At 34.2% G+C, this 15,259-nt stretch overlaps 1 protein-coding gene across 1 annotated transcript; it reads left to right on the forward strand.

Annotated features, from left to right (window-relative positions):
- The first annotated feature begins 4,012 nt into the window (after positions 1–4,012).
- LOC128553465 (piggyBac transposable element-derived protein 2-like) lies at positions 4,013–4,471 on the forward strand. The gene has a single exon (XM_053534619.1). The coding sequence runs from the start codon at positions 4,013–4,015 to the stop codon at positions 4,469–4,471; it is 459 nt and encodes a 152-aa protein (XP_053390594.1).
- Positions 4,472–15,259: the final 10,788 nt, after the last annotated feature.

Genomic DNA, 15,259 nt, shown 5'->3' on the forward strand with positions numbered 1-15,259 from the left:
CCCATGGAAGTTGCGTGCAAGTGACTTTTTATGCGTGAATTTCGCAGATTGTAGCGCGACTGGGAATGCTGTTTAAGGCAGGGTCTAACGGTCCCAAATACCTTTGTTTGCTTTACATTTATAACATGCACATTCATATTTGTCTTAAATAGATCACACGAATTACGCCAGTTGGAGACGATGTTTCACATATCGCTTCCCAACAGTGCAGATTTATTTTTATTACATGAAGCATTTTTATAGGTCACGCCTTCAGCCGCCATTTATGTAGACGACTCGAACTGTAAGAGGTTTAATTGTTTTAAAACAGAAATTCTTGATAAATATGTCCTGTTCTTTCGTTTTTATTTACTATTTATGATTTAAAACAACAGGTACAATGTAAGCAGTTAGGGTTAACAAATTTTCGTGGCTACTGATCAAAGAGCTATAAAAATAAATAGATCGGCAACTTGAAAGGCATATAGAGCAAATCTAGCCAACATCACGTGGGAACTGAATTAGATCTCCTTTTACCGGTGTATGAAACAGACAGCAGAAGGATAAAAATTTGTGTCATGAACACATTTCTGTCAGATAGTTTGTTTATAACGTGTGATCAAGTCAGCAAACGCTTCAGTAAGATAATGCGGGGACACGAGCTTACGCGAGATTATCTCCTGTTGCCATTCTGTGTACCTAATACTTCTTTGTACGGATTAATCGGAATTGCACAGCATATAACAAATTGGATTATTTCTGTCCGAGAGTCGTCTGCCTCATCACATCTGATCAGGGTAACTAAAATCGATCAAAGAAGTCAGATTACCAGGAGAGGCAAAGTTTAGTCGACAATTTATTCGCTGCAGGTTTTTCTAACTGGTCCGTGGAGAATAGCTACTGGGTCAGTTGAACTTTATCCTTCAGTCGATTTGTTTTGTTTTACTGGGGTTCGCCTTCCGGAAATTAACGAAAATGCTCGACGGTGCAACTGTCCGTTAGAATTTGAAAAATGCAAAACTTGCATGTCAAATATATATATATATATTTAAATTTCAGTTTTTTCAAAACTTAAACTACAAAATCATAAACTAATAGTTTATTATAAACACAATTTAAAAGAAAAAATGTAATATATGTCATATATATAACATAAAAATGCAATATTGGACCATCTGCCTAATGCGTATTTCATATGTAGTCGAAAATATACATGGACAATATTTGACCGGTAATTTAGGAAAGTTGCTTTCTGCTTATTTTTAGTAAAATCAAAGAATAATTAGATTAACGACTTAATTTTATGATAAATATGGTGGCTAATTTCTGTTATTTCGTGTTGGCGGGGCGTAAACACGACAACACGAAAACTCGACAAAAACCTAATTTTACGCGAAAACTAGACGTTTAGAAGGCCCCGACACGACAAATTAATCTGTCGAGTTTCCGTGTTGGCGGGTAAGAATATGTTGTATTGGCGCCCTTTATTTGTCATGGTGTCGTGTTTTTGCCACGCCGAAACAAAAACACGAAAACACGACAAATACCTTATTTGTCGATTTTTCTTGTTTTTGCCCCGCCGACACGAAAACACGACAAATACATTATTTGTCGAGTTTTCGTGTTGTCGTGTTTTCGCCCCGCCGACACGAAAACACGAAAACTCGAAAACACGACAATATCTTATTTGTCGATATTTCGTGTTTTGGTTTTGGCGTCTTCCGTTAGACATGCGCACAACAATTACTGAACTGAACACAACATAACTGCATGCAAAACTATACAAAAACAACTAGAAAATATAAGTTTAAAAATAAAAAAAAAATGACTTATATTCTATGTATATTTCCATTTTGTTACATAAAAAAAATATGGAAAGACGAATGTCGAATATCAAACTAATTACTTTTGCCTTTTTACTCCTCACCCACATTTTATGTATTTTCTCATAATGTATCAAAGCAATTTCTTACTAGAATAATAAAATCATTTTTTGATAATGACCAAATCTGTTCAGTCTGTGTTTTTGACAGTTTATATTTTTTTTTTTTGTTTTTTTTTTTAAATTTTGATAACTCTACTCAGTATTATAGCGAAGATATTGTGAGTACGAAAGTGGCGGGTTAGCCGTTAGCTAATATAAACACATATAGAGGATATCAACATTATTATAAAATTGCAAGACAAATATTTGATATACCTGATATTAATTCGCCCGACGACAATACAGAATTACAATTGTGTACCCAGAGAAGAAGAATGGTATGATAAGGTTGTGCTCTGTCGTACGTTTAATATTTTATAAGAACAATATCACGCGAAGTGACACTCGACAATACGAAGCGACATTTTCAAAATGTCGTATCGCATGTCGCCCGTCTACCGGTGAAAGTGTAAGATAAAAAGCTGTATTTCAGTACTTTTCCGTACGTAAAATGTCTATGTTTTTCATTAACTTCAAATAATTGTAGAATGTTCCAAACACAAGATATTTTAAAGAAATAACTTTTATAAATTAAATTCAAACATTGTCTAAACGGATATGTAACTTGTTTAATTTTACCCCGACGGTTTCGTCGGAGGACCGTCTCCAAATGTATCATTTTTCGTGAAAATATGCATACTTCTTCATATATTAAATAGAGGGGTGGTCCTTGTCTGAGGAGCCATATCTTCATAACCTGATATCCGATTTTAATAAATGATACCTTGTTGCAAAGGGCAAGCCAGTACCTAGAGAAAAAAGCCACGTCAGGTCCAAACCCGGTCGGCTAGGGGTCAAGGTCATAGGTCAAATTCCGGTAATATTCTCAAAATATGAACTTCTCAAAGCAGTCAAGACAGTCCTGAAAACCCAAGCACTACCTTCACCGAGTCCAATAACATCATTGGAGCAATTCTCATGGCTCCCCGGGTCGGGTCAGCTTAGTCTTGGCCAGCACCCTACCGCATATAACAAGTTTGATCATTTTCTGATAAAGTAATTATATAAAATAAGGTATTTGTCGTGTTTTCGTGTCGGCGGGGCGAAAACACGAAAACACGACAAATAAAGGGCGCCAACACGACACATTTATACCCGCCAACACGAAAACTTGACAGATAAATTTGTCGTATCGGCGCCCTTTAAACCCAAACCAAACAAACAAACAAAATATAATATATGTAATTTATAATGCGAACTTTTATCCTAGCGGTTCTCACGTATGGGAAAGTCAACTGTTCTGATTTTAAAACTATTTGCGCCTGTTGTCTACTTTTGTAGACATTGGAAGTTAACAGTACACTGAGAATTAATTAGGAGCATATATTTGATAATCAGTGTTATTCTATACTTGCTGTCCTAATACGGGTCAACTGGTATGTTTTTCTAGACAAAATGTAGACCACTACAGAATTTGCAGTGTCATTTCATTGGAGATGTGGTAAAATTAGCCTTGTAAATATTTTTGAAAATGTCTAATAGGAAAAGGTATGTAAAATTATCCATTATATACATTGTACCTACTATAATATGTTTGTTTTTTTACAGAATAATTCTATTTCTGCTCAGTTTATGTTATATTTTGCAGAAGTGTGCAACAAATGTTTTATAACAGTTTATTTAATTTTTGTCTACAAAAGTAGACACTTGGATCAAATTGGTACGTTTTTCCCTTTTGAGTAATATTATTTATTTCTGATATTTACAGAACATATACGGTAAAAAAAATCATATCAATGCTTGAGGATGAAGGTGTCTATGAAAGGGCAGGCATACATGTTCAACCACTCCATGTAGATGAATTGACAGATGAAGATAGTGCAAGTGGAGACAGGGACCATCCGCGCAAACCAAATAGAAGATTGTCCAGTCAAAAATGTGGAGGACTTCGGGAAAATACTAAGAGGGAGCTATGATAAAAGGTATGACGCACACAAAGGTCTCATAGTGGTGAGGTAAAATGACAACAATATAGTGAACGTGGTGTCGAATTGTCATTGGTTTGAGCCTCTGCAGCAAGCAACACGGTGGTCAAAGCAGGCAAGAGCTATGGTCCGCCTTCCACAACCATATCTTATTCAGCCTTATAACCAAACAATGGGAGGTGAGGATATAATAGACAAAAGCGTTGAAAAGTATCATATCTCTATCATACCAAAAAAGTGGTGGTGGCCAGTGTTCATGTATTGTATAGATCTTGCGGTACAACAAATTTACCGTGCTACAGAGGCAGGTAGGAGGCAACCATTAGATTTGTTAGGTGTCAGACGAGCCACTGTGCTGCTTGCCCAAGGATGTACCCCTGTAGTTAGTCCAGGAATACCAAGAGGTCGGATGAGGCCATTGTCAAAAAGAATCCCTGATCCCCGACTTGATGGAATAAATCATTATGCAGAGCCATCAAGAAAAGAGCATTGCTCATTATGTGGACAGAAAAGCGGGACAAAATGCTCCAAATGTAATATTGGAGTGCAGAGAAGATGCGTTGAAGTGTTCCACAGTGTTTAGGTATTCATACTGTCAAAGCCAACGACTTGAAAGTCTTCTGAACAATTATAATTTATGTTTAGCACAAATTTCAGAGTGAACACTTTTGTGCCTAATGTCTACTTTTGTAGACAAAATAATAAAACATATTATCTGTACAAAGTCTTGGAATTCTACTCCTTGAACATATCTAATGAGCCAATAAAATGGTTATCTTGACATATATTCTGGAATTATATTACATATACCCACTTTAGCCCGGCTTATAAGTCATTCGATCTTGCACTTTTTAGTAGAGACAAGCCATGAACATAAAATGATTGAAGGTTATGTCTAATAGAAATCTGGATATGGAACACTGACTTTTCGCACCTTCTCTTGTCAGGGGCAGACAACTCATATAAAGGATATTTTTAGTAAATTTCTTTTTAAATCATCATATTTCACTCAATGTTTAATGAATCTTTAATATTTTTGGGATTTAAGTGTTTTGTGTTAATATCTTACTATTTTTAGTATCAAAAGCAGGTTTACTCTCAAGCTTATTCATGCGCAACGACTTCCGTTATTTTGATAAAAATGCTCTTAGTAGTTATATTTTTTAATGAATCCTGACAAAATTGTTATATAATTTATCTTTATAGGAATGCAAAACTGAAATAATATAAATAAATAATATATTTCAGAAAAAGAATAAAATATTCATTGTGATTTATGAACAGCTACCGTTCATTCTTTTTTTATTAAAATTACCGTAAAATGTTTGAAATATAATACTCATTTTTCAATACAAAACCCTTAAAACAACACTTATTACACTTTTGTGACATTATCTGCGAACGAATATATCATTTTCCTGAAAAATAATCAGTTAACGCAATTAAAAGGGAGGTAATCGGTAAATGGAAATATATTGTGCATATCTGTCGCATTACCGTGATTTATGTGTTATAATATTGGTACTGGTTAATCACTTAAAGCTCGTCTACACTATTCAAGAAAATCTTGTAGGGCCAATAAATCACTAGATAATTTATATCTTGTACAAGCAATTAGTGCTTTGCAATATTTCTTGAACTTGGAAGACACATTAATTTTAAATGGAGGGAAATCATGACAGGTAAATAAAAAAATGGCCGAAATGATACCGGTACAAAGTGTTAATAAAGATCAAATATTTGTACATTTAAAAAATGAATCATTGGTGAAAACATTGATTGAGAAAAACTCTAGTTGAAGTGATACATATCCAGCTGAAGAACAAAACTACTTAAAAGATATTATTTCAGGAAATATGATAAAAAAAAGTCATATTTTGTTAATATGTAACATTGTGAGAAACATCATTGATATTGTGAAAATACTTTTTGAGAACACCGAACTTACTGATGTTACTCTTTCACTGGAGTACTAGATATAATTTTATTATTGAATTATATAAACTTGGCTTTTGAGAATGTCATTCAATTAAAACATCTTTTTTTTTCTGCTGTCCACACTGTTAAATTATCAACGTCAAACATTCAATGATTGTTTTATTAGATCTCAATACACATTTAATGACAAAATGTAAACAAAATACCATACCGGGCAGGTGCTCCGCATCAAAACCCCTTTATCAGAGCATTTGACAGCACTACCATCGAAGAAAAATAGGATGAGTTCCAAACGCTACAAGATCTTGTAGCCTAAAATTATCTGGAAACTGCCACTCAAAAAGACACTAATGGGGGACACAATGTACTGTCTACACTATACAAGTTGCTGTGATTTATATCTTGTGCAAGTTTTCTTGAATAGTGTAGACGAGCCTTTATGTATTTAGATTAAATGGTTCGTGGTCTCATAAAGAATAATTAAGTGGAATCATTCATGGCGATTTGCCATTAAATAAATTGCACATTCTGACCTAGCTGGATTTGGTTGCAGTTTAATAAACAAAGAAAAAGTAGTCAATATCTGTATATTTAAGAAATAAGAATTAATATCACTAGGGCGTAGCTCGAGTGATATAAAAATACGCATCAGATGATAAACAAAGAAGAGCATATCACTAAATTTGATATGTTATTTCGATTGTTACACGTTACGAAGGACTTTAAAGTACGCCTCGGTAGCCTAGTGGTAAACCGTCCGCTTCGAGTGCGGGAGGTCGTGGGTTCGATCCCCGGCCGCGTCATACCAAAGACATTAAAATGGTACTAGCAGCTTCCTCGCTTGGCGCTCAGCATTGAGAGGAACGTGCAAGGACTGGTCAGCCCGGTGTCAATATAATGTGACTTGGTGGGGTATTTTTTTGTTAAGTTTAACGTAGCACCGACAAAATTATAGGTAATATGGCGACTTTCCAACTTTGACCCCGGGTGCCCCTCCGTGCATTATTTCATCACGAGCGGGCACCTGGGTAGAACCACCGACCTTTCGTAACCCAGCTGGATGGCTTCCTCACATGAAGAATTCAACGCCCCGAGTGAGGGTCGAACCGACTTGGTGGGGTATCATGCCACGTGTCTACGGTGTGATATGCCAGTGTGGCAGCTCTATAAAGTTGGGCATTGTGCTCACTGCTAGAAGTAGAAACCGTCGTTTATAAGACTGAAAAATTGTTGAAAAAGACGTTAAACCCGAACACACACACATCCTTGACGACATCCATCAAATGCTAGTATTTACCTATTTTCTATTTTGTGTTGATTTCTTTTCCTGTGCGACTGACGTAATAATTGTGACGTCAGAAAAATGTATTGATATATAAAAATACACAATAATCAGATAGGAAAATGAATTCGGTTGTGTTAGAATCTGCGATAAACAACGGTTGACGCGCGGACCGGTATGACAGCATTATGAAGTCCATTATAACGTCAAATGGTGACATGACGTCCAGTTTATTACTACTTGGATAAATGAAGCCCAGCAAAATTTTATCATGAAATTTCAATGACCATGTAAGAATAAAAATAAAGAAGGCCGTCGAGTGGTTTTTCACCGGATTTATCACAGTTCAGAGCTCAGATGCGCAGTAATTGAATCAAAATGTTTTAATATATCTAATTAAAATGCGATATTTGTTAACAGCGTGATTTATATAAAGACATGAGCGTGATATTTTAAGTGAAATGTTTCTATAAATCTAACAAAGCTGTTTTACTCTTCTTGTAACATCATTCTTCATATTTTTGCAAACTAATGTAATTAAGATATACTCAAATGAACAGTACTAAGTCGCGATTTATTTCTTACGTTAACCATTAATCACACAAAGCATGAAAAAGTCTTACAGGGTTGTTATTGACCTGTCGTCTTACAAAGTTGTTATTGACCTATTATCCTAAAGGTCTATGGCCATAGTGAACAATAAAAATCAGCTAAATATATTCGTGTTTTAAATGTTAAGGGGTGCGTATTTCGGACGCGTCAATGTAGTACATACCAAAATGTAAACTGCTAATTTGCTATTTATATCATATAAGCACATTTTTTATTTGTCTTTCTTTAATATTGTTTACACTGATTCAGTTTTGCATTACTTTAACTGTTTTTATAGATAAACTTTTCAACTTACGGCATATATTTATACTAGCATGCAACATCGTGAAAGTGTCTAATGACTAATGTCTAGTGTCATCACAAAAGAATGACGACGCGACGTCTGTAAGCAATCGTACATCCAAACGTTCTGATATTTGTAGTCCCGTTTTGGAAAGCCAATTAACTTCGGTAGAACTATTTATTTCATTTCATTTCATCAAATGCAATCGTTTTAAAGTACTAAGATGTGTAAAAATGCTTGTGTTCATCTTACACTCCCTTTCATTAAGAAATAGACTGTGGTTTAGTAGTACACGTCTGGGTATGAAACATATGGACGTGTTTAGCTTACAGACGGCGGTAGTCTTCACACGCGCTTTAAATAAAAATCATTATTTCATACCAAAATATAAATTTGTAAACCACGATGGTGATGTGTATCTCATAACTACTACTTGAAATGTTCAGTTTAATTTTACATATTTTGGGAGTTATACTTCTCGGGAACCCTAAAGCAAATGTATTAATGTGGTGTCACAATGCAGTTTTCCCATTGGTCACATCCGGTAACATACACATTTACCATACCGCAATTGTTCCAGCTTTGCGTAAAGTCATAGTAATAGTACATAGGTTTATCATTTATAATGCAGAAGCAATTTTAACATATACTAATGAGGTAGCCTGTCCAAATTGTAATGTACTTTGTTGACTTAGAAACATATGTAAAAGTACATTTATAAATATTTTGTCTACAGTCATACGACAGACTAGCACAGTATATCATCTCACTGGTAAAATGCAGTTTGATATAAATATGTTAGATCAAAGTCGCCACAATATTATTAAGCAATCATACATTTTTCCATATTAATTTATATAACAGAATAATGTATCTCTGACAGGTAAAAGCACCCCAAAAATGAAATTTAGTGAGGAAATAAATCGTTTCAAACATATGCAAATGTTCAGTTTTATTCATCAGTTAAAAAGTATATTCGGATGAGTATCCCCCCACTCTCACTCTCCCCCCCCCCCACCCCCCATCCAGACACACACACAACACACACCTTCTTTCCGGATATTTTACCTTATCGGAATCAACTTATTCAAAATATTATCTCACATACCACTTTTAAAATTATAGTTCTAAACAAATGTTTTAAATGACTACAACAAACAATAAAATATGAGCTAGATACTAATTTTTTTATTGAACCGCTTCTAAATGGGTTGAGGCATTGATGTGAATAAAAGTAGTTGATATTGAATGTTTCAATTAGCTGTAATTTTGACATTTTACTATCAATATATTTTTCTAAATGAGTAAAAATATGTGCATGTAGTAATTTGAACGGTATTTGAAAAAGTCTAGGTATGACGCTATAAGATTTGGTAAGTGCATGTTGTCATACAGTTTACAGCTGTATGCAACATCACGGTACTAATAAAATCTCTCTGACCTATCCCTACAAATATTCTTTAAGGGGATATTTCTTCTTTCAGTTTTATACTGTGAACTCATTAATATTCGTGGGGGATTTCGTGGTTGAGTCAATCCACGAAATTAAATCCCAACGAACATGTAAAATTCCCGTTCATTTTATGTTTGAAAGTTGAAATCCACGAACTCATATCCCCACAAAATTACCGTTTTGACCAAAAACCACGAAATTTCATGCCCACGAAATTAAATGATTTCACAATATACGTTTCTTGCTTTCTAACAGTTAGAAAGGGTTTGCTTTTCTTAGTATTTTATATGCCATCCCTTAGCCTAGCTCTGTTGCGAAATAGTCATGAAATTAACCACTCTACATTGTTCTTCATTATGTTATTTCAAGTAATATATCACTGCAAAAGTGTAGGAAAGTATTTAATTCATATTAAGATCTACATATGAATTGATTATTACATAAACACGAGGTTTAGTTTGTATCCACAAGAAAGAAATATACAACATTTAGAATGAGCAAAATATGAGGCATCTCTCCCGTATGTGTGGACAAGTTTAAAATAACCCGAAAAGGCATTTATAGTCGGAACAATTCTAAAGCGATATAATCTAATTATGAACACATGTTTCCTCTTTTTTATAACACTATTTTATAAAAAAATTGTCGTTGTTTAAAAACAGGATGTAAAGTTTAAGAAATGTGATACGTCGTTTTAGATAATTTATCCCTGTTCATACAAATTATTCCAGAAGTAACCTTTCTTTGATATTTCTTAAAATAATGTAACTTTGAGAAGCTCTACATAGCCCAATTGTTTTGTCACCAGTTATTAGAAATTTCGAGAAAGGCGATACAATTTTAAACGTTGCTGAACATGATCAAATTATTTTTACAAATTCAATAGTCCTAAAGATGACGTCATAAAACAGTCTGCCCAGGTTTTCATGGTTGACTGATTCGAGTGTTCCATATCCAGAATTTATCTTTTGGTATTGTTCTTTAAGAAATGTATTATCTTAAGTCTCTACTAAAATGTGCAAGGTTCGGCCATATTTTGGGATTTATAAGCCGGGCTACTTGCGCCTGTTGTCTACATTTGTAGACACAATTTTAAAACACTGAAATCACAATTATAGTGCTAATATCTGAAAAATATACCCAGATATGTTATAACTATATAGTTGTTCAATATCTTAGACAATGTTTCTAAAATCAAAAGATTCCGGGACATATCGGTTTTTATTATATCCTTTAAATGCAAACTATCTCTATATATTCAATGATCCAGTTAATTTTCAGAGAAAGACAATATAGCTTCTCTGGTCCCAATCAGTTAAAAAGACTAAAATGCCATTACTGATTTGTGAGGCATGAAAACAGAGATTTGAGTATATATGCAAATGTTGAACCAGTACGAATGTTTAGTACAATTCGGGCGTGTATATCAAGCAGCATCGAAACTAATCTTATTGGGTTGGCATGTGTGTGCTCGTTTGTACTGCTAGGCGCTTTGCCGTAATTGGTCTGGTATATTGTGGTGGTGATTTAGTTCGTATAAATTCTCTCTACTGTATGATAATTTGTAATGCGAATTGGTATCCTAGCAGATCTCACGTATGGGAAAGTCAACTGTTCTGAATTTAATTATATCCCTTAATGTAAACTATACTGCACGCCTGGTAAACTACAGAGCCACCTCTTTAAGAGGTATACCGAAAACTGCACTGTCGCAACTTCCGAGGTAGTGCACGTTGCGATAAAAGAACATCAACAAAGGTGAGTGTCATCATATTGTTTGCATTTTTACAAGCAGTGTATTGAATATCAAACATCGGGGAATACGAACACAAATTAAGAATGAATTGGCAAACTTACAGTTCTCTGTAAAGTTAAATCATATCTACATCGCCTACCATTCCCCGATTTTTGATATTCGATACACTGCTTGTAAAAATGCAAAAAAATATGATGACACTCACCTTTGTTGATGTTCTTTTATCGCTACGTGCACTACCTCGGAAGTCGCGACAGAGCAGTTTACCGTATACCTCTTAAAGAGGTAGCTCTGTAGTTTACTGAAAGCACTTTCAGTGTCATATGTTTACATTTTAACTAATATTCACAAGCAAACCGAGTAGGCGTGAGATAGCTGTAAAATATACAATGCATGAAATATGTACCGAAAATGGTTCGGGAGTAAAATTATTCACTTTTTATTAAGAGAGATAGCTCTGTCGTAAAGGAGATAGTCATGTCGCTAAGGAGATAGCTCTGTGTTGCATTAACAGATTTGAGCAGTGTTGAATGTATCCGGATAGTAGTTATATCCACTTACGAGATACAATTCAATTATCTCATTTTTATATTTATACATCATTTGTATAATATATATTGCTTATATTTTCTTATATTTATTTTGCTTGTTTTGTATTTAGTGTCGATTTAAGAAGTACTTCTGGATTCAACACCAGTACTAACTTGTGCTCAGCAACTAACTGTCAAGTCCTCCAAAAGATACATTGTAAAATAGTCATGGGGTTCAAACTCAAAGCCCATGATCAATAGATCTGCACTTTCACTATTGATCTATGCGAGCGGGCTATATTTTCTTAGAATCGGCATGTTCTACTCTTTCTATAAAAAAGATAAATTCCGTTTGAGAATAATTAATGCGTAAAATTATTTTGTGAAAAGCAAGGGTTGCCTGTAACTTTAGTGGAAGTGGTTCTGATACTTGTTTGCACTACCTATTGCACTATAGTACATTCAGATATGATTTTACAAGGCTTTTAATCATATCTGAATATAGATACCATAATTGCTTTTCGTTGAGGACACGACCAGTTTGTTTGTACGTACCGGTAAATAAAATATACTTTGTACAAATATCAGAGTCGCTGTGACTTCATCATGGTACGAGCACGTTCAAATGCACTAATGAATCTAAAATCTGAAAGTTTTAAACAGTCATTCTGATTTACCAGCTAAATAAACTTTATAGGATAACTTTACGTGGAGGCTAATCATAATGCATTTAGTGTTTTAACAATGTACGCATTTAATAAGCAACCTCAATTAAACATAAAATTACTGCCATAATTACTGCAGTGATCGAATTCTAAATTTTAGAACTTTCTTTTTAGTTGAAATTCTAATATTCTCGGCTATTTTCATTTCTATCAATTTATCTTTTATTTGAACCAATCAGACGCGTTTGTCGAAAGGGTTGTGACTTCATATTTTGAGTAAAATTATCTTTCTTTAGAATTTGAATTTTGTCATATTATGACGTTAGAGCATTAGCATCTTTAAATTGCGAAATTATGAATAAAAACATGCCGTAGCCGGTTATCGCATTTCCTTATTCATGTACTGTGAAATCATTTACATTCATTTAAATTGCGCGTAAACGGCAAAAAGGCAGTTATGCTCGGGCTTTAATTCGTTCATTTTTTATTTATTTATTTTTCATAAATCGCCAGCATCGCATTTGTCCGGTATAAAATGCAGTTCCAATTGCAGAAACACTTTTTTTCTTTTATTTTTCCTAGTGGCCTAGTATTTGATCCAAAATAATCCATATTAAAAGTTGACCTAGATTTAATCAAGGCAATCATTCTGACCAAATTTCATGAAAATGAACTGAAAAACTTCAGCCTCTATCACATATTCAAAGCTTTCCTTTTATTTATCCGGGTGACCTAGTTTTTATTCCAGTTAACCCATGTTCAAATTTATCCTAGATTTTATCCAGACAAACATTCTCATCAAATTTCATAGCGATAAAGGGTAAAATTCAGTTCCTATTGCATAACTAAGGCATTTCTTTAATTTGGCCTAGTGACCTAGTTTTTGACCCCATATAATACATTTTCTTACTAGACCTAGATTTTAACAAGACAACCATTTTGACTAAATTTCATGAAGGTCAATTGAAAAATACAGCTTCTATTGCATACACAAGCTAAATGTTGACAGAGAGTCAGACAAACGACTGACGACGGACATCGAGTGATCACAATAACTCACCTGAGCAAAAAAGTAAACAGAATGTACAACTTTTCAAACTTTACAATTATAACCTAATGAAAAACCTTTATCAAAACAATACTTGGAAAATTCATACATATGTATATCAAATAGAACAGTAACTTTATATTATTTCAAATGAGGACAACAAAAAGTAAATATTAGAACGTTTAAATTATAAACTGAACACAGAGCTCTGTTCATGCAACACAGAGCTATCTCCTTAGCGACATGACTATCTCCTTCACGACAGAGCTATCTCTTACAATAAAAAGTGAATAATTTTACTCCCGAACAATTTTCGGTACATATTTCATTTCCAAATGCATTGTATATTTTACAGCTATCTCACGCCTACTCGGTTTGCTTCTTAATATTAGTTAAAATGTAAACAATGACAATGAAAGTGCTTTCATTAGGAAATGGCAAAATTCACTGCAAAATCAGCTTGTTGGTATACATCACCACGACCACAAATTAAGAATGAATTAGCAAACTTAAAGTTCTCTGTAAAGTTAAATCATATCTACATCGCCTACCATTCCCAGATTTTGTATATTTGATACATACACTGCTTGTAAAAATGCAAACAATATGATGACACTCACCTTTGTTGATGTTCTTTTATCGCAACGTGCGCTACCTCGGAAGTTGCGACAGAGCAGTTTACCGTATACCTCTTAAAGAGGTGGCTCTGTAGTTTACCAGGCGTGGTATTTTGGTTGTGATTTAGTTCGTATAAATTCTCTCTACTGTATATGATATTTGATAATGCGAACTTGTATCCTAGCGAATCTCACGTATAGGAAAGTCAACTGTTCTGAATTTAATTATATCCCTTAATGCAAACTATCTCTATATATTCATTGTATTCTCGAGAATCAGTTAACCTCCAGAGAGAGAAAATATAGCTTTTCTGGCCCCTATCAGTTAAAAAGACTAAAATGTCACTACTGATTTGTGAGACATGAAAACAGAGATTTGAGTATATATGCAAATGTTGAACCAGTACGGATGTGTAATACAATTCGGGCGTATATATAAAGCAGCATCGAAACTAATCCTATTGGGTTAGTTGACTTGCTGTGGCATGTGCGTGCTTGTTTTTACTGCTAGGCGCTTTGCCGTCATTGGTCTGGTTTACTGTGGTGGTGATTTAGTTCGTAAACATTATCTCTACTGTATAATAATTTATCCCTTAATGCAAACTATCTCTATATATTCAATGTATCCTCGAGAAAGGACTAAAATGTCACTACTGATTTGTGAGACATGAAAACAGAGATTTGAGTATATATGCAACTGTTGAACCAGTACGAACGTGTAGTACAATTTGGGCGTGTATATAAAGCAGCATCGAAACTAATCTTATTGGGTCAGTTGACTTGCTGTGGCATGTGCGTGTTCGTTTGTACTGCTAGGCGTTTTGCCGTAATTGGTATGGTATATTGTGGTCGTATAAATTCTACCCCTCTCTCTCTCTCTTTCTCTCTCTCTCTCTCTCTCTCTCTCTCTCTCTCTCTCTCTCTCTATATATATATATATATATAAAGAAAAATTAAATACCATTATATGGGTTACTAAATATTTGCCAACCGTTTTCGTTTATTTACTCATCAAGGAAAATAATTCAATATGGCGTCATAAAATGTGTAATTGCTAAGCAACGTCATTTTATGCGTGCACATGTGTACAAAACGTAAATATTGTGACGTCATCAATTTTGATTAAGTTTTGGTTTGAAAATGTCAATGAAATAGCGTTCTTTAGATAACCTAGCTGAAAAATCATT

Source organism: Mercenaria mercenaria, unplaced genomic scaffold, assembly GCF_021730395.1.
Source record: "Mercenaria mercenaria strain notata unplaced genomic scaffold, MADL_Memer_1 contig_3858, whole genome shotgun sequence".
NCBI classification, from domain to species: Eukaryota; Metazoa; Mollusca; class Bivalvia; order Venerida; family Veneridae; genus Mercenaria; species Mercenaria mercenaria.

Excerpts from the sequence above, each read along its gene's own strand:
- LOC128553465 (XM_053534619.1), top strand. The coding sequence starts at position 4,013 with ATGGTCCGCCTTCCACAACCATATCTTATTCAGCCTTATAACCAAACA.